The sequence below is a fragment of the Topomyia yanbarensis genome, chromosome 3, assembly GCF_030247195.1.
Source record: "Topomyia yanbarensis strain Yona2022 chromosome 3, ASM3024719v1, whole genome shotgun sequence".
NCBI lineage: Eukaryota > Metazoa > Arthropoda > Insecta > Diptera > Culicidae > Topomyia > Topomyia yanbarensis.
In genome coordinates, this window is record NC_080672.1 from 60358538 (window position 1) to 60376827 (window position 18290).

The 18290-nt window shown below is 40.6% G+C and overlaps 1 protein-coding gene across 1 annotated transcript; it reads right to left on the reverse strand.

The window, feature by feature from the left end:
- Nucleotides 1-8362: 8362 nt before the first annotated feature.
- On the reverse strand, nucleotides 8363-11727 carry LOC131691662 (anion exchange transporter-like). Its single transcript, XM_058978226.1, has 6 exons — nucleotides 10963-11727; nucleotides 10712-10876; nucleotides 10533-10637; nucleotides 10315-10456; nucleotides 9649-10253; nucleotides 8363-9580 (listed from the first exon to the last, which is right to left on the reverse strand). Exons 1-6 carry the CDS (start codon nucleotides 11512-11514, stop codon nucleotides 9143-9145), a joined length of 2007 nt encoding a protein of 668 aa, XP_058834209.1. The 5' UTR covers nucleotides 11515-11727; the 3' UTR covers nucleotides 8363-9142.
- Nucleotides 11728-18290: the final 6563 nt, after the last annotated feature.

Genomic DNA, 18290 nt, shown 5'->3' on the forward strand with positions numbered 1-18290 from the left:
CCGCCGGAATGCCCCGATCAACTAGGCTTTGACGTCATCGGCTATCGCCAACGCGCCCGTGCGAGAACGAACCGGCGTCCCCTTGGGAGAACACAAAACCAGAAGCCCTTCAGACGCTTATGAGCAGCGGCGGCCATTTTGTGGTGACAATCGGTTCCCACCACCAGCGAGACCGATCTTCCCGCTGCAACGGCCATTTTGTGGCTGCTACGAGGTTCGATAACTAGCAAGGCTGAGTATTAATCGTCAGAACCACCAGCCGTTCACCGAATCGACCCGTAACTACGAGCGGTATATTTCTTAGGCGACCAAGGGTTGCTGAGTAGAGGGCGACACAACTATTCGGTCACCATACGACATAATCGTGATCGTGATACGACTCACCAGTATGGTTCCAGCCAAGCTTCGGACTAGCACCAAAAGTCAGGTATCATGTGACGTCAGTAGGACATAAGGATCTATTTTTGTACATAGTGTTTAAAGTTTAGATTAACAGAGGATAGGATAGGGCTATAAGGTGAAAGTTTAATTAAATTAGCTGAAATGAACAATTTGCGCTTCTTTTTGCTATAGTTACGATCCCCGAGCTATAAAGAGCTATTCAAACCTCCTTTGGAGGATTTTCCGCTCCAAAGTTATCGATTCCTTCCGCTTTTGAGCATCTCTACTTTGTGGGAGTTGTTTTGCCTCGGTCCGGTGTAAACGTGGTTGGCCTAACGGACCATACCTCCACCGTTCCCAAATGCCTATTTCCCAACAAGCAGGTAGTATCACATTCTATGTAAAAAATACCTAACCCCTACGTTGAGTTTTTGGGATAATTTTTCAATTAAGGGGGCTTTTTGCTCATAAAATGGCGAAATTTTTCTTGAAAAACAGCGACTCCACCATTTTATTAGTAAAAAACCCCTTAATTGAAAAATTATCTCAAAAACTCAACGTAGAGGTTAGGCATTTTATATAGAATGTGTATGCAAAGTTTGAAATAAATCGGTCAAGTAATTTTTGAATGGCAGTGAACACCGCAAATCGTGTTTTTCCAGAGACGTTCTACAAAAAGCTATCACCAAGTCGCTTGTAGCTATTTTTGCATGAAAAAATACAGAATGTTATTGTAATGACGTAGTATAATGTACAAAAGTTTCTATCAATTCGCTTCACCCATCTTTCTAAAAAAATTGACAAATATACTGATTTTTATTACGATGAAACCCTTACCCCCCTTTAAAATGCAAATACCTGTGAACATTATGTGATAATCATCGGCGAAACCATACGTCGGAAATCCAAGCTCATTAAGTTTCCTCAACAAGCCATCGACGCCAAGGTTCCATAGAAGTGACGATGGCACACCACCTTGAGGACATGTGCAGGAACTCAGTTTCCTTATCTCTACTTGTAAAACGGATGAACACAGTTGTCGGTTGTTAAGCATTGCGTGTATCCAGTTCATGATATATAGAGATATCCCACGACCTCGAGCTGCTTTCAAAACAGATTCGAAAGGCTCATTGTCAAAAGCACCATCATTATCAAGAAAAAAAACCCCAAGCTTTTGCGAAAAAAAAACCTTTTCAATGTTGTGGACAATATTGTGTAACATGGTGGTAGTAGACTTCCTCCGCTGACATGCTGGGTGCTCGCCCAAGCTAAAATCCTGAATGTGGTGATCGATCAAACGTTCCGCTAATTTGACCAGGAAGGAGGTCACACTGATCGGTCTGTAGCTGTTTGCCTCTTCATAAGTAACGCGGCAAGCTTTGGGAATGAATTGTACAGTTATTTTACGCCACGCCAATGGAATTTATCCTGTTGCAAGGCTACAAGTAAGAACTTGTTTTTTTGACTGCAGACGAGTTGTGTTGCTATTAGTTTTTGGAAGTGTCCTGTAAGACCAGCTACTCGGGAAGTGAAACAATTACTAAACGTGCAAATTGTGCTCAATCCGGGAGAAGTTAACGCCCTGCAAATGCACCATATCAAACATTAAGAAGCACATTCGTTTGTTTCGCGAAACAACGTACAGCACACCAACGAAAGCTGCCACTTTAACAGCATCATCCCCGTATATATAGGCAAGGGCTCCAGAGAGATGCATAAATTATCTTCACATACCCCTGACATCGCGACTAACAAATTTATGTCAAGATACAGAGAAGTGGCCTCCATAACAGCTGAAACTTCGCATTTTCCCGGGTGTCTCTAACGTTGTTCTTGTGGTGAGAATGTTTCCGTACAAACCAACTCCTTCATACGTAACAATTTTATGAGGATCAACCGAAAATGGGACGTTTCATCAAACAACACTGGTTATGCATCCATGGAAGATTCCTATGCGCGAATTCTGCAAAAAGACACTGCACCACGGAAAACATTGTACAAAGGCAGCTACGAAAAGCCCGCCTACTATAACCGTATACATCACACCATTATCTTATGCCAAACCACAAACGGATACAAAACCAATATCTACGAATCTAACAGGAACAAATATTCACTCAACAACAATCGCGCCCAGTGTCTCCAAGCCAACCACCAGCAAAGAAACGAACGTAGAAGAGGACGGATGCGTTTGTCCGTGAAATGTGTTTGTTTTAACAAATGTCAACTACCAAATAAAGTTTTCAGTTTCATCATATAACAATTTAATGAGGCGAATGATTACAAAGAAATTACTATTACTATTTTTATTGGTCTTCTATGAATACCGGACGTGTTCGCCCATCTCCGTGTAAAAAACACTGGCCCCTAAATACAACCCAGGCCCCGGGGCAATTGCCCTGGCTGACCCTCCCTCTCATCAGGCCTGGGAACGAACCAGTGTTTCAACTCATGCGTAATACCGCCAAGGCAGAGAGTTCCATCTAACACCTGTTCTCGGTCAGCTCGTGCAAATCTTGGGTGATTTCTTACAAAAAGTGCATGTGCAGATTTGTACTACTTAAGTATTCCATCTAACTATTATGTTATCAACTGGCATATGGACTGTGACAGCACAAATATCACGTGTTTTGAGGTCGGATATAAGACATGCGTCAATTGCATTGTTCATACATGCACGATGCATTTCACGTGTATTTGACATGTCATTTTTATTGAAAGCTACTAAGCCCTCCTACATAGAGATTTCCTATAACCGGCTTCTGAACCATAGCCATGGAAGCTGTTCCTTCCCGCACAAGCCGAGATTGATTCATAGTTGCTGTACGTTTATACTCGATAACAGCACTACACATTTCATCTTCAGCACAGCATAAACCGACAGACCGCAAATATGACCATCGTCGATTCGAACAAAACTTTATGAATCTCCATGATTTTCTCTAGCATTTGCAATAATTTGATACAAGAGCAATTTTTCAAAAGGACGTAGACGTTCATACGGGCATTAATTTCCAAATAGTTTTGGTCGATAACTCTATTTTATACAGCAAAACTATCAGAGAATGAGTTATACGGAATAAAAAAATGTACGCTGAAAATAATGTTGTTTCAGTTTATACAAAAACAAAAAAATATAGTAAAAATTTAAATTGCAAGAAAACATTTTTTAAATTTTTTATATGTTGTCAACGAAAACCGAAACAATAGAATGTAATTCTAAGTATCAATTTAAATCAACATGCATTAAACAAAAATCTTCCAAAGTGCGATAGTTTTTGAGGTATTTGGAATTTTGCTCCAGCATGAACAAAAAATTTGCGTAATTATGCCTTTTTCAAAAGTTATTGTTTTACCCCATCATAAAATGTCAACAATCTAATGCTTAAACTAAAGAAACTTTTTCAGTGTATTTGGATCATGGAGAAGCTTTCAATAAAAAAATTAGCCTAACAACAACTTTTGACATATTTTTATAATTCATACTATTTGAGGTCAAAAATACATATTGTGTTAATATATATTTTGTTTTTGAATATAATTCTAAACTTCAATGATGGTGGTTCTAAAATATGCCAGTCGCGCACGGAACACTTTGGGTTTTGCCCTTACCAGTGGCGTAGCCAGGGGGGGGGGGGGGGTTTGGGGGTTAAACCCCCCCCCCCCCCCAAACCAAAATTAATTGGATTGAAAAAAAAATTGATGCTGACGAATTTAATTTAATATTCCACAAAATATTTTTGGAAAAATATTCTCTGATTACTACATTGAGAGCTGTGTTTAAAGCGTCATGAGAACTTTTGGAAAATTATGGGAAGGGGATCTTGTAACTTATCTCTTAGCCAAAATCCCATAGTTGTCAAATTACTTCAATGTAAAATAAAATAACTGTCTGAATTATTATGAGCTCAGTTTTGGAAAGATGCTTCAAAATATGGATTAGAGACAATTTTTCGAATGGGAATCTAAATTTGAATAGGTTGATTGCATATAAAGCATAAGCTTGTTTACCGAAAACTTACATACATTTCAACATTTGCTGAAAATGTATTTTTTTAGATTGTGTAGAGTTTAAACAACAATTCAATATGGTTAACAAGAATAACATTTCAGAAACTAGTTGAAAGCTGATGTAATTTTGTCTCTAGCAGGTTAGGATCGGTTTTATGAGCATTGGATTTTTGTTGTATTATCAACTATATGAATAGCCTCTTAGCAGGATGCAATGAATGGCGTACTAAAATTTTGTGTGCTACGTACTAGTACTGCAAGTTGTGAGGTTGACTAATAAAGAAAAGTAAAATTAATGCTCGATAAATTTTTAACGGTCACGATCACATTCATTCGAAACTGCCAAATTTCGATGTTAAGTAACATTGAAGAATTTCAAAACGTAAAACTGTTCATCTACTGATAGAATAATTTTGACGGTAAATCCTCCTACAAGTAATTATAGACAAGAATAACTCTTCAACCAAATTTGGGTCGAGACTTAATGTCTCCAGCAAAGTTTTCGAAAGTGCTATTTCAAACAACTTTGTCAAAGACATAAATATCCCACATATTCAGAGTATCGAAATATAGTAGCAGAAAACCTTTACAACAAGCTATTCTGAAATTACTGTATTTGATAAATCTCTTCTGCGGTAATTAAATAATAAATTCACATTGCGTTCAAGGTGTTTTTGAAGCTTACAAAAAAAATAAGGGAACTGGATATAAAACAAATAATTCCCAGATATTAAAAGGAGTCAAAAACACAAAGAGTGATTCCATTTTCAGGAGCTAGCATCAATTCGGCGCTAGCTTAGTCCGCCCACCAAGTTAGTGTCGGATTCTGATGAGATGAAGTCGAAACGCAAGTTTCAGTTCCATCCATCCATAATTTAGTTATAGGTTTTGTGTTCTCAACTCGCAATGATTGTTTCAAACAATTTTATCCGTAGCGCAGAAAAAAAAAGTTTTCATCTAAATTTTTCTTCACTAAGAAGAAATATAGCAGTCCCAGTCCATTTAAATCCCTATATGTTGAATTCATGTAGCCTTCATATTTTCAACAAAATTGTTTGAAATGACATTATCAAAAACTTTGCTGAAGGCACCATGTCTCTTAATATTTTTGAAAAATTAATTCACCATAATTACCTCTATGAGAGTTAATCACTAAAATTTCTATATCAAAGCAGGCGTTGTTTTATGTTGATAACTTCCCAAAGTTGTCAAACCTTCAAAGTCAAGGATTATTATATTAGGTGATCTTGAACGTTGAAAATTTTTTAGATCATTTATCCCACTTTAAAAGATCGCAATTTTTGACTTCATTGACATATTATACAAGAAAATAATCTATAGAGGTTTGAAAACTGTTCTATGTTGATCCTTCTTGTTTGTAGACTGGAATGACATCTGTTAGACTACTTATGTTTTTGAGTTTTCAATAATTTATCAAACTCATATTAAATTTTAGTATTTTTTCAAAAAATTAGCGATTTCCATCAAAACCCCCTCCAAACCAAATTTCTGGCTACGCCACTCCTTACTGTGTCATGGGAAACTCCCTACACAGTAGACCATTATTTTCTTCGCAAATCGTGGGAATCAAATGATCGTGTCCTATTTAAACCTGATTTGGCTCGCTACATGCGCCAACATCCCAACTTGCTTGGTGTCCTCTAGTTGTTGTGCAATTTATGTTGGAAATGAAATGCACATTTTTCTAATCAACAATGGTAAGAATAGAATAAATCAATCTCCAGCATAAACGTAGCAACTGTGAATTTATCTCGACTTATGGAAGAAGGTGAAGCTGCCATAGCATTGGTTCAAGAACCGTATTTCCATGTAGAAATCTTCTATATTGGTAAGTTACTTAACACTGCATTCATTGCTTACAACTAGACAGGCATGACTAGCCCACGTGAAATGCCTCGTGCTTGCATTCTTGCAAATCAGGATATTGACGCATGTCTCATATCGGAGCTCAAAAGTCACGATATCTGTGCAGTCACAGTTAAAGATGATCGCAATAGTTGTGTTTCCGACTGCAAGATTAGTGAAACTGAACATATAGATGTCGATGCCATCGGCCAGAACGAAGACGACGCCGTTTAATACTAAACAAATGCCTTGGCAAGTTTCGGTACTTTGAGCAGATATTATATTTTTAATTCTTTATATATGATGCAGAAGAGCTAGAGTGGATCTGCATAATGATACCTGGATAATGATCCTGAATGGATTCTGTATGGATTTCGGCTCGCATGCAGCAGCCTATTTCGGCACCGAATGAGTCGGAATCCGTTGTTGCATTTGAGTTCATGTTGAGTACATTCAGGATTACGACACAGTTCCGGAACGAATTTGACTTTGTAACCTCGTTGAGATGCGATTCAAACAGAAGTTCTTTGTTTCATTCTAGCGAACTCGGGTTATTAACTAAATCTTATGCTGATTTCGTTTTTGAATAAGAGTCGCTCTAGGTCCACTCGAAACCGTCATTGTTACAAGGATAAACTCAATATAGAGTGGTCAGGGATTTTCCATGTACCAATACAATGCGACCCCTCGATGAAAACGGTTCACCGTCAGAATGACAGTTGACGGGTTTTCAAACATCAAACTGCGTCGTTTTGAATTGCAATAATTATTGTAACCAAAGTTATCGAATTGAATTTTTCCATTTGAAAAAAAGTAGCCGAGTTCACCGAAATGTTTCATGATTTGCAGTTGATGCATGGAGAAGTCCTGTAACAATTGTTTTATTCGCGATGAACGGTCTTAAAAATAGCGCTTTATCAGTTTAGGGAATGAATTCTCGTCTTTCCAATTGTAAACACTCGCAATTTCTTCTAAGGAATCTAACCGAGCTTATTTACATATGAAACAAGAACTCACCTACTCTAGTTCTATTCGTCCTCTGAGCTGGAAAAACGAATTATCCATATGCATAATAAGTTTTAATTGCAACCGAGCAAACCTACATGTTTACATCACGATATTTACAACGTTTGTTTGATGTGTTGTAAGTAGGGGTTTGCCCGCTACTCGGGTTCTTATTTGCCCGGTGTACCCTTCTTTTCATGGCGGCCTAGGTGCTCCTACTGGAATTTCGGATTTTCGTAACACAACAAACTAAAGTAACAAAAATAAATAAATTTAATTAAAAAATTTAAAATTTAATAATTATTTCCTCCAACTCTCTCCACTGCTGCTGCTGCTGATCTGCTACTGCTGGGCGGAAAGGCGGGTGGTCTCGTCCGACCGGCCGGGACAACAACGGCCGCGTTCTCCTTGGTATTCTATCTTCAAGATAGAAAGAAAACTTACCCTTTTACAAAGGTGAAACAGGAACGACCAGCGAAACGGGCTAGAACCGGTGAGTGCCACTGGAGTGGCGCGGATTGCCAAGGAACACTGTGATAATTTTAAACTTTAAAAAAAAACCACAACTTTACTGTTAGGATGTAAGATCGAGAATGTCAGCTTCTCATCTTACAGGTTTATTCGAAGTCCGACTAGTTGGTCGGTATATGTGTTGGTGTATCAATTTGACATTCGTCCGCCCAGCTTCGTTCGCCATTTCGTGGGTCGAGCAAGACTCTGGGACAGCTGTAGAAAACTCGTAAGGAAAAGAAAGTTGTGGAAGAAAGTGCAACAAGGCCCTCCCCCTCACGAAGTAATTCCTTGATGTAGCTCCGTGGGAAAGAAGGGCGAAAAAAGAGTAAGAAGTGTTTTAGTGATTATGCACGAAAAGTGTTCGTGAGTCCCACACAGTGCCGATATACTATGTACAGGCAACACATTTAAAGCTTTTTAAACCTTACTATAAAAAATATACATACAAATTTTTCGATCTCGACGAACTGAGTCGAATGGTATAATAGACTCAGCCCTCCGGGCCTTGGTTAATAAATTGAAATTTTAAGCGAATGCATAACCTTTCCATATGAGAAAAAAGTTGTTGATCGAGGCTATCTCAGTTGCACCTTGAGAACCCAAGTTAGGGCGAAGAACTTATTGGTTCGAGCTCGACTCCGAGTTAATTGCGGCTAATTCGAGCGATTCGAATATGTGTGAATATTTCGGTTCTACTTGAATGGTTTGGCTATGATATGTATAAATAAATATATTCCACGTGTTTTGGCTCCTACTGTTCTAGTTCAAATCGATTTCAGTACAAGTAAAATCTCTTCACTCTAACGTTTCACCTTCGATCATAATTTAAAAGACCAAGTCCAGCTTGAAATATTAACAATCGTTAAGCACATATGCTGCCTGTTTCAGACATTAAAAGCTACGATCAACTTGATATACGAAACTTTATTCTACACTACGTCATTGCATTCTCAATACCGTCATCAAAATCAAATGTAATGCAGAATAAAGCTGATGAACTAATACTTTCCGAAAACAGAAAATCATCATTCCTGGAGATTTCCGTGCATATAAGCATGCTAAGTAACTAGAATTGCACTATAGATTGCACTGCGTGACGCCGAAGATCAAATCACATCTAACTATTTTTTAAGTACATATACCAGAATTACTGATGGTTTTGAAAACATTAGCACTTTTTTAGTGATCGTCGATAATCGTTGTTCAGACAACAAGCACCAGCGATATTGTAGAGTACGTCTCGGCCGACTATTCTATATTTAGCACGAGCTACAAATCTAACCAGTATTTGTCTTTCTCATAAAAGATAGTCCGATGCGGTTTGATTTCGCTGATTGTTATAAGTTATGACTAAAGCAACAAATTCCTACAATAGCCGTTCGATTCCATTTTGAAAAATATTATTCCTAGCTTGAAGTACTGCATCATGAATTGCGGGAAAAATCTGGCAAAACCCTGATTTATTCGTTCCAACGTCACCTAAGAAGCTTCGAAGCTTGTCCAGCATTGGATTGTCAGCTTTTACTACCAAAAATACTCCGATCGATAGTGTTCCTAGTTGGTTGATCAACGTGTTCATTGTGGATTCTGCCATCGAGTCGATATCGTTAAGAGCCGTGAAATCTATCACTAAAACACGGTTTAGCAGTCCTAGTTTACTTTCGGCGCCACTGCGTAATCGATTGGTTTCGGTGGAAAGATCCATGTTCGTTGCCCGGTACAAGTTCCGTCGGAAGTTGACAATGGTTAAAAAATTCAAACTTCCACAAAAACGGAATATTTTGATCCGAGGGATGTCCGCAGTCTAAAAATAGTTGAAATATTATAGTGGGACTTTAAATTAGCAATGATGCAATGATAAAATATATGTACCCCTTTGTGACTTCTAACGTCCACGTAGAGATCTGTGTTGGGAATATTCTCCAGCTGACTGGTGTACGACTGAGTCCATCGAATGGCAGTATATAAAAAACTCAGTCCAAGTCCTACCACAATACCGACGTCGATACTGACAAGCACGATCGTCACAAAAGTGCCCATCCATAAAATTCCATCCAAATAGCTTCTCCTCCAGAAACCCACATACTGAGTCACTTGCAGCAGTAGTCCCTTCAGGCTGACAGCAATTATTCCAGCTATGATACAAACCGGTAGAGACTCCAAAACCGGTCCTATCCATAGCAGCACGGTAATCAAAATTCCACAACACACGATCGCTGCGATCTGGGATCGTCCACCGAGGGCTTGCATGGCCGTTGTACGAGCAGGACAACACGCAATCGGCAGACAGGAAAAGAAACAGCCGAAAATATTGCTAGTTCCCATTGCCAACAGTTCCTGGTTGAAATCGATCCGGTAATTGTTCGCCTTAGCAGCCGAGAGGGCCTTCGAGACGGACATGATGTACGCCACTGCTACTATCATGAAGGCACTTCCCAGGACGGGTTGAAGCAGATTCAAGTTCGGCATGACCGGGGCTGAAAGAATTAGTAATGTGGTTGAGGGGTTTTAGTGTTGTTCGCTGAATGAGATTCTCACTTGGAAATCCGGTGGGGAACGGTCCCAGCGTCTTAATGCCGTAGTCATCATGTAGGCGAAAATGGCGTGACACAATTATTCCGCTGATCATCAATAGCAGCTCCATCGGGATAGGAACTCTCGAAAATTTGGCGACTTTCGACTTGTGAATTGCACCGGAAATTGAGGAAGAGAATCAAAATAAGGGTTGGTTCGGTTAAAGGCCAATAGCAGCTTACTTTGAGGTAGTCATTATTGATCAATTGGACCATAATTGTCACGCCAGAAAACAATATGGCAACCAGGTTCACTTGATCGATGTTCGAAAATACGGCAACGTACGTCTGCATGATGAAGAAAAACGATCAGCATCTGATGTGTTAATATCTACTGCACTCAGATGCAGGTAGCAACTCACGCGAAACAACCGGCAGCTACCCACGATGGGTGGTAACGGTAATCCGAGTAAATCTCTCATCTGTGAGGTGAGCACTTGGTAACCAGCTCCGGTAAAGATAGCGGAGATTAGCGTATCCGATAGTAGATGGCACACCATGCCCAGGCGGCAACTGTACACTATTAGCTAATCAGCATAAGATTCCGAAAAAGATTTTCAATTGAGATCGTGTGGAACCGATCAAACTGTCACTATTCTTTATCACAATTTACCTCTACGAAAGCACACGCGAGACACATAGCGGCTGCAACTCCGATCGGGTCTACTACGTTGGCAGTGTCGGTAGAAGTGACACCCTCCAGAGTACCATTCCCTGCCGCCGTTATATCCGAACCGGCACTAGACAGCGTAACTACGGATTTTCCCAGCACAATGCACACAGCTGCGAATGCTCCCATCGAGTTATGCCGGGCGGTTCCCAGCAAAAAGTACACCAGAACCGGAAAAATTCCCATATAGAGTCCCACGAATGGGGGCAAAAATGCTATCAGTGCATATCCCATCCCCAGAGGAATGTGCATCGTGGCCAGCGTACATCCCGCGATTAGATCCGCCAGGAAATCTTTACCCCAGGAATACTCCGGCAGCCATTCCACGATTGGAAACACACTTTTGAACCAACGATGCTTATCACCGACTCGATCTTCGTTGGCGACCTCCCGAGCCGGAGGCAACTCGATTGCTTCTTCCGTAAAGTTCTTGTAGGTTCCATTCAAGGCAACCGCTCCGGACACGGTTTGTAACTCGACACTTTCTTCAATCATCTTCCGACGTGAGGCGCTATAGGCAACGACCGAATCAACAATGAAAAACAGCTACAAGTTAAGTTGTTCTAGTATCCCATCTCGGCATTCACCGACCGGATGAATAAAACTTCCTCTCCGTTTTGGGTACACATTCAATTAGCAAGACAGCACTGGGGTCGCTTGTGTCCATCAGGCTGACGAAATCAGTGCTTCGCTCTCATCATATTGAATAAAAACTACCAAACTTCTTCGCCTGATTCCAGTCATCAACGAGAAATTAAACGAGTTAATTGAAACGGTCGTGAAAAACAAAAGCCTGAGACACCACATGTGTGCCGTACTGCGAATCATGCTCTGCACAAATAGCTTTTCAATTAGTACCTACACATATTTGCATACAGTTCGAAAACTATATTAATTGAAACCTATTGCTTTGTAAACATTCTGATCTTGATGTTGGCCTATTCTGTATCGCGCGTGACTAGGAGATAGCAGTGTTGACATACGAGTTTTCGCTTTTCATAGAAAAAAGCGGCATAACATTACATTACGGAGCTTAACCTGCAACTTCGCTTCTCAACGAACATTTTCGATTTTCATCGTTGACAATGTACGCCTCAAGTCAAACGAAATGAGAAACGTACTCCATTTCGGCCATGTTCTCGTAGAAAGCGAAGAGAGATCATGAACTCTTGATCACAATTTGGTCGGTGTGAAGCTCTGAACTTGAGCTGGAATGCTGGCGAATACGGTAAACTAGTTTACAGCAAATCAAAGCAGATACCATAGTAAACGCGATCAATTCAGCTAGTTATGCTTAGCTTCTCCTCTGACACGCTCGCTTTGATTCTCTGTGAGGCATTTTCGCGCCTCAGTTTCGAGTACAGTCGACTCAAGCTTCCTGTGGCGGTCTATTTTCTTTATCTAGTATCTTGCTCCGCACAAAACCATCCAAGAGGCAGTGTAGCATCCGGCGATGATTCACTGTGTTCCTGCTCTCATGTCATAAGAGGGGACTGAAAACAGGTGTCCTCAAGCCAAGGTGTTCCTCTGTGCCGACGACTAAGTGGCTAACGAAGTAGCAATTCTAATTTTATGGCACACTACAAGTGCATTGTAAGTTTTAAGAAGGTTTTCAAGAGTACCATAAAACCACAATTGGTACTAGCGTGATATAGGGCTAAAATATGTCAGTCGTGCATGGAGTCTCAACCTTGCTGTATTAAGCGAATCTCTGATACAAGGTACGTTTGTTTCTTTGCAAAATGGTGGCTTCAAATGATTGTGATGTACCTAATACCCATTTCGGGTTTCGCTAAAGGCGATTATGAGCCACGTGGTTGAGTGGTAAGCGTGACCGCCACTCGCCCCAGGTTGGTCTGGGTTCAATCCCAGCCGAAGTCGTTGAGATTTTTCAGAGGTGAAAAGAATCTGTGGTCGCCATAGGCGGCTCCAGCTGGCTGACAAAGGGGGGCACACCTGACAAAATAAGCACTGGAAAAGGATAAAATTTAATATGAATGACAAAAGGCCCTATAATCCCAACTTCTCGTATTCGGACAAAGGTCAAAAAGATTTCGTTCGATTTATGATTTTTTTTAGTTAGAAAAAGTGCAAAACATCTATGATTTGCATCACGGAGCAGAAAAATTATTAAAAATATGAGAATTTGGGGACAAAATGACCAAGTACACCACTTTCCCGTATTTTTAGAGAAACGAAAATATTTCCATACAAATACTAAGGTTATTTCCTTTAAAAAAAAAAAAAAAAAAAAAGAGGTATGAATTGCAATTTTCTGAATGCTACTTCAAAAGTTATAGCATTTAATATGTTTTTCCTTCGTATTTTCCCATGAAACCAATTTTAAAAATTTTAAGCGAAGTGGGTGGGAGACTAGAATTGTCCGAATGATGTGAAATTTGGCGTCTGAGCTTACTTTGACATTTGTAACAATATGAGAGGGGAGCCTTTGAGAATAAAAAAAAAATTTGCTAGCGTTAATCCATCAACGAAGCGGCGCCAACGTGGTTATTCATCAAACTCTTCATTCGCGTTTTTAACATCGCATACTGTCGATAGCTCTCGGGTAGTCCATCTTCGCGGCAGGACTTATACGCGGCAGCTTTCTCTTCGCATACATCTGAACACTCTTTGTCCTACGACGAATTGGGAAAACTTTTTGTATGTTCGCGCCCGGTACTGATTTAGCTGAGCTTGATTCGCGTTATCGATAATCAAGCCAGCCCAAAAACTGTACTCTTCCTCCGGAGGAAGTTTTTGAGTAGATTCGATTTATCGGATAACGCGGTAGCTTAGCTGTTCCAATCAATATTTCGTGTCATACGATCGTACGAAATATTGATTGATTCCGATGGCCTTGAACTATTGGTGATCGAGACTTCGATCGGCAGATGGTCGCTACCGTGGGGATCAGAGACTACTTTCCACACGCAATCTAACTGTAGCCAGGTCGAGCAAAGGGATAAATCTAATGTGCTTGGGGGGGGGAAGGAATCCGTGTCATTTCACCCGTGTTTAGAATTGTCATATTGAAGTCACAAATATTGTGAGTTAGAGAAGAACGGTTATCATCATAAAGGCAACTCTTAACAACATCGCGATTTAGCTACATGGGTCTTCCCCAGGGCTCATGTCTAAGTCCCCTGCTCTACAATTTCTACGTGAATGACATTGACGATTGTCTTGCCAATTCATGCACGCTAAGGCAACTTGCAGACGACGGCGTGGTCTCTGTTACAGGGCCCAAAGCTGCCGACTTGCAAGGACCATTACAAAATACCTTGGACAATTTGTCTGCTTGGGCTCTTCAGCTGGGTATTGAGTTCTCCACGGAGAAAACTGAGTTGGTTGTTTTTTCTAGGAAGCGTGAGCCGGTGCAACTCCAGCTTCTATTAATGGGTGCAACGATCAACCAGGTTTTCACATTTAAATATCTCGGGGTCTGGTTCGACTCTAAAGGTACCTGGGGATGTCACATTAGGTATCTGAAACAGAAATGCCAACAAAGGATCAATTTTCTCCGAACAATAACTGGAACATGGTGGGGTGCTCACCCAGGAGACCTGATCAGGTTATACCAAACAACGATATTGTCGGTGATAGAGTACGGGTGTTTCTGTTTCCGCTCCGCTGCGAACATACACTTCATCAAACTGGAGAGAATCCAGTATCGTTGCTTGCGCATTGCCTTGGGTTGCATGCACTCGACCCATACGATGAGTCTCGAAGTGCTGGCGGGCGTTCTTCCGCTAAAAAATCGATTTTGGGAACTCTCATATCGATTGCTCATCCGATGCGACATTCTGAACCCGTTGGTAATTGAAAACTTCGAGAGGCTCGTCGAGCTTAATTCTCAAACCCGATTTATGGCCTTGTACTTCGACTACATGGCACAGAGCATTAATCCTTCTTCATATACTCCCAACCGTGTTCGTTTCCTAGATACTTCTGATTCTACTGTATTCTTCGACACATCCATGAAGGAAGAGATTCGTGGAATCCCGGACCATATACGCCCGCAAGTGATCCCCAATATATTTTATAATAAATTCCGAGAAGTCGACTGTGACAAAATGTTCTACACTGACGGATCAAATCTCGATGGGTCCACTGGCTTCGGTATCTTCAACAATACTATCACCGCTTCATTCAAGCTCAATGATCCCGCTTCAGTTTACGTCGCAGAGTTAGCTGCAATTCAGTACACCCTTGGGATCATCGACACTCTGCCCACAGATCACTACTTCATCATTTCGGACAGCCTCAGCTCCATCGAGGCTCTTCGTGCGATGAAGCCCAAAAAGCAATTCCCATATTTCCTGGGGAAGATACGGGAGTCCTTGTGTACGTTATCTGAAAAATCTTATCAAATTACCTTTGTTTGGGTCCCCTCTCATTGCTCTATCCCGGGCAATGAAAAGGCCGACTCATTAGCAAAGGTGGGCGCATTAAATGGTGACATATACGAAAGACCAATCTGCTTCAACGAATTTTTTAGTATTTGTCGTCAGAGGACACTCAACAGTTGGCAAACCTCGTGGAGCAATGGTGAACTTGGACGATGGCTACATTCCATTATCCCAAAGGTATCAACGAAGCCTTGGTTCAGGGGGATGGATGTGGGTCGGGATTTTATTCGTGTAATGTCCCGACTTATGTCCAACCACTACACCTTGGATGCGCATCTGCGGCGTATTGGGCTTGCGGAGAGTAGTCTGTGCGCTTGTGACGAGGGCTATCACGACATCGAGCACGTTGTCTGGGTATGCGCCGGGTACTTGGACGCCAGGTCTCAGTTAAAGGATTCCCTTCGGGCCCGAGGTAGACCACCCAATGTCCCAGTCCGAGATATACTGGCAAATCGTGATTTCCCCTATATGTCCCTTATTTATACTTTCATAAAAACGGCAAATATCCCAATTTAGCCCCTCTCTTTTTATTTCTCGTTTTAGAAGCTTTCTCTTGCCTTGTGGGACCGATCAGCTCCAGACTGCAACTATGTAACCGCCGTCGCACTTACCACTACGGAAACTGAAGCGAGAGCGACTCAAGGTCCGATGACTTTTGAAGGATTCCCCGCGGGTCCGAAGAATACCATCCGCCAATCCGACCTACTAGACTGAGGCGGTAATCTTTCGCTGATCTCCCGTTTGAGCGAAAGTTGCAAGTTTTGTTCTTCTCTCCCGGTCACCATCTACGCTTTCTCTCCCCTGTCCTTGATACAACTGCTTCCACAGCCCCCCTCTGAATATCTTGACCAAGCATAAGTCTCCGCTAAAAAAGTTCAAATTTGTATTCTGTATTCCTAGTTTTAAGATAGTTGTAATTTTACCTCTTTGTTAAAACTATTGTCCCCCATCTTGTAAATAGAATTGTATCCCTAGTCTTAAAACACCTGCGAATTTTCTCATAAATATTTGTTCCCCCTTTTGTGTACCAAACTATATTGTTAGTTTTAAGATAACTGTAAATATTTCCTAAAAATTATTACTATTGAATTCCTTGTTTTAAAATTTTTTCATAAAAAAATAGCTGTAAAATTTTTCTTTTTTAAAAAAAATATTTCAACATTGTAACCTCCTAGTTTTAAAATATACAAAATGTAAAAACAAAAGAATTTGGCACCGCCAAGCTAACGCATTTGTGCCTATCAAATAAACGAAATGAATAAAAAAAAAAATAAAGGCAACTCCATGCCGTACCGTGAGAGTTCAAGTCTTCTAACACTAGTCGCGGTGCAAGCAGGGATTCCATGAAGTCATGTAGGCGGTGGTGTCCGATAGCGGTGTTGGGGGGAATGTATATGGAAGCAATGCAAAGATCTTTGCCTTTGGTTGTTACTTGACAAGCGACAATTTCGATGCATATGGTATCGAGGGAAGGTTAATTCTGTAGAAGGAATAGCATTTTTGATCCCCAAAAGTACTCCTCCGTAGGGGGTATATCGATCCAAACGTATAATATTAAAATCGTGGAAGTTTGGGTTTATTTCGGAAGCTAACGATCCCCAACAAACATTAGGAGCTGAAGTATAAGACTACTTGTCTGATTAAAAGCAGATTAAAGGCTATGTAAGCTGAATATTTAAACATTAACAGTTTATTCAGCTTATTTTTTTATTCATTTCGTTTATTTGATAGGCACAAATGCGTTAGCTTGGCGGTGCCAAATTCTTTTGTTTTTACATTTTGGATATTTTAAAACTAGGAAATAAAAAAAATATTTTTTTTATAAAAGAGAAAAAATTTACAGCTATCTTAAGACTAGAAATAAGATTCTATATACAAGAGAGGGGGCAAAAAAAATTTTTTTATGAACAATTTTAAAACAAGGAATTCAATAGTAATAGTTTTTTAGGAAATATTTACTGTTATCTTAAAACTAACAATATAGTTTGGTACACAAAAGGGGGAACAAATATTTAAGAAAAATTTCACCGGTATTTTAAAAATAGGGATACAATTCTATTTACAAGATGGGGGACAATAGTTTTAACAAAGAGGTAAAATTACAAATATCTTAAAACTAGGAATGCAGAATACAAATTTGACTTTTTATCGGAGACTTATGCTTGGTCAAGATATTCAGAGGGGGATTATTTCCAAAATCGGTGTAGAAGCAGTTATATCAAGGACAGGGGAGACAAGGCGTAGATGGTGACCGGGAAAGAAGAGCAAAACTTCCAACTTTCGGACAAACGGGAGATCAGCGAAACCAGCAGCGCCTCAGTCTAGTAGGTCGGATTGGTGGATGGTATTCTTCGGACCCGCGGGGAGTCGCTCTCGGTTCAGTTTCCGTAGTGGTAAGGGCGACGGCGGTTACATAGTGGCAGTCTGGAGCTGATCGGTTCCACACGGCAGGAGGAAACTTCTAAAAACGAGAAATAAAAGGAGAGGGGCTAAATTGGGATATTTATCGTTTTTATGAAAGTATAAATAAGGGACATATAGGGGAAATCACGATTTGCCAGCATATCTCGGACTGGGACATTGGGTGGTCTACCTCGGGCCCGAAATACCGAATTACTGAGACCTGGCGTCCAAATACCCGGCGCATACCCAGACACCGTGCTCGATGTCGTGATAGCCCTCGTCACTAGCACACAGACTACTCTCCGCTAGCCCAATACGCAACAAATGCGCATCTAAGGCGTAGTGGTTGGACATAAGTCGGGACATTACACGAATAAAATCTCGACCCACATCCATCCCCCTGAACCAAGGCTTCGTTGATACCTTTGGGATAATGGAATGTAGCCATCGTCCAAGTTC

Coding starts and splice junctions, on each gene's coding strand:
- LOC131691662 (XM_058978226.1), bottom strand. CDS start 11,514: ATGATTGAAGAAAGTGTCGAGTTACAAACCGTGTCCGGAGCGGTTGCC. Junction 10,254..10,314: donor GTTCCCCACCGGATTTCCAA/GTGAGAATCTCA, acceptor TAATTCTTTCAG/CCCCGGTCATGCCGAACTTG. Junction 9,581..9,648: donor ACGTTAGAAGTCACAAAGGG/GTACATATATTT, acceptor AACTATTTTTAG/ACTGCGGACATCCCTCGGAT.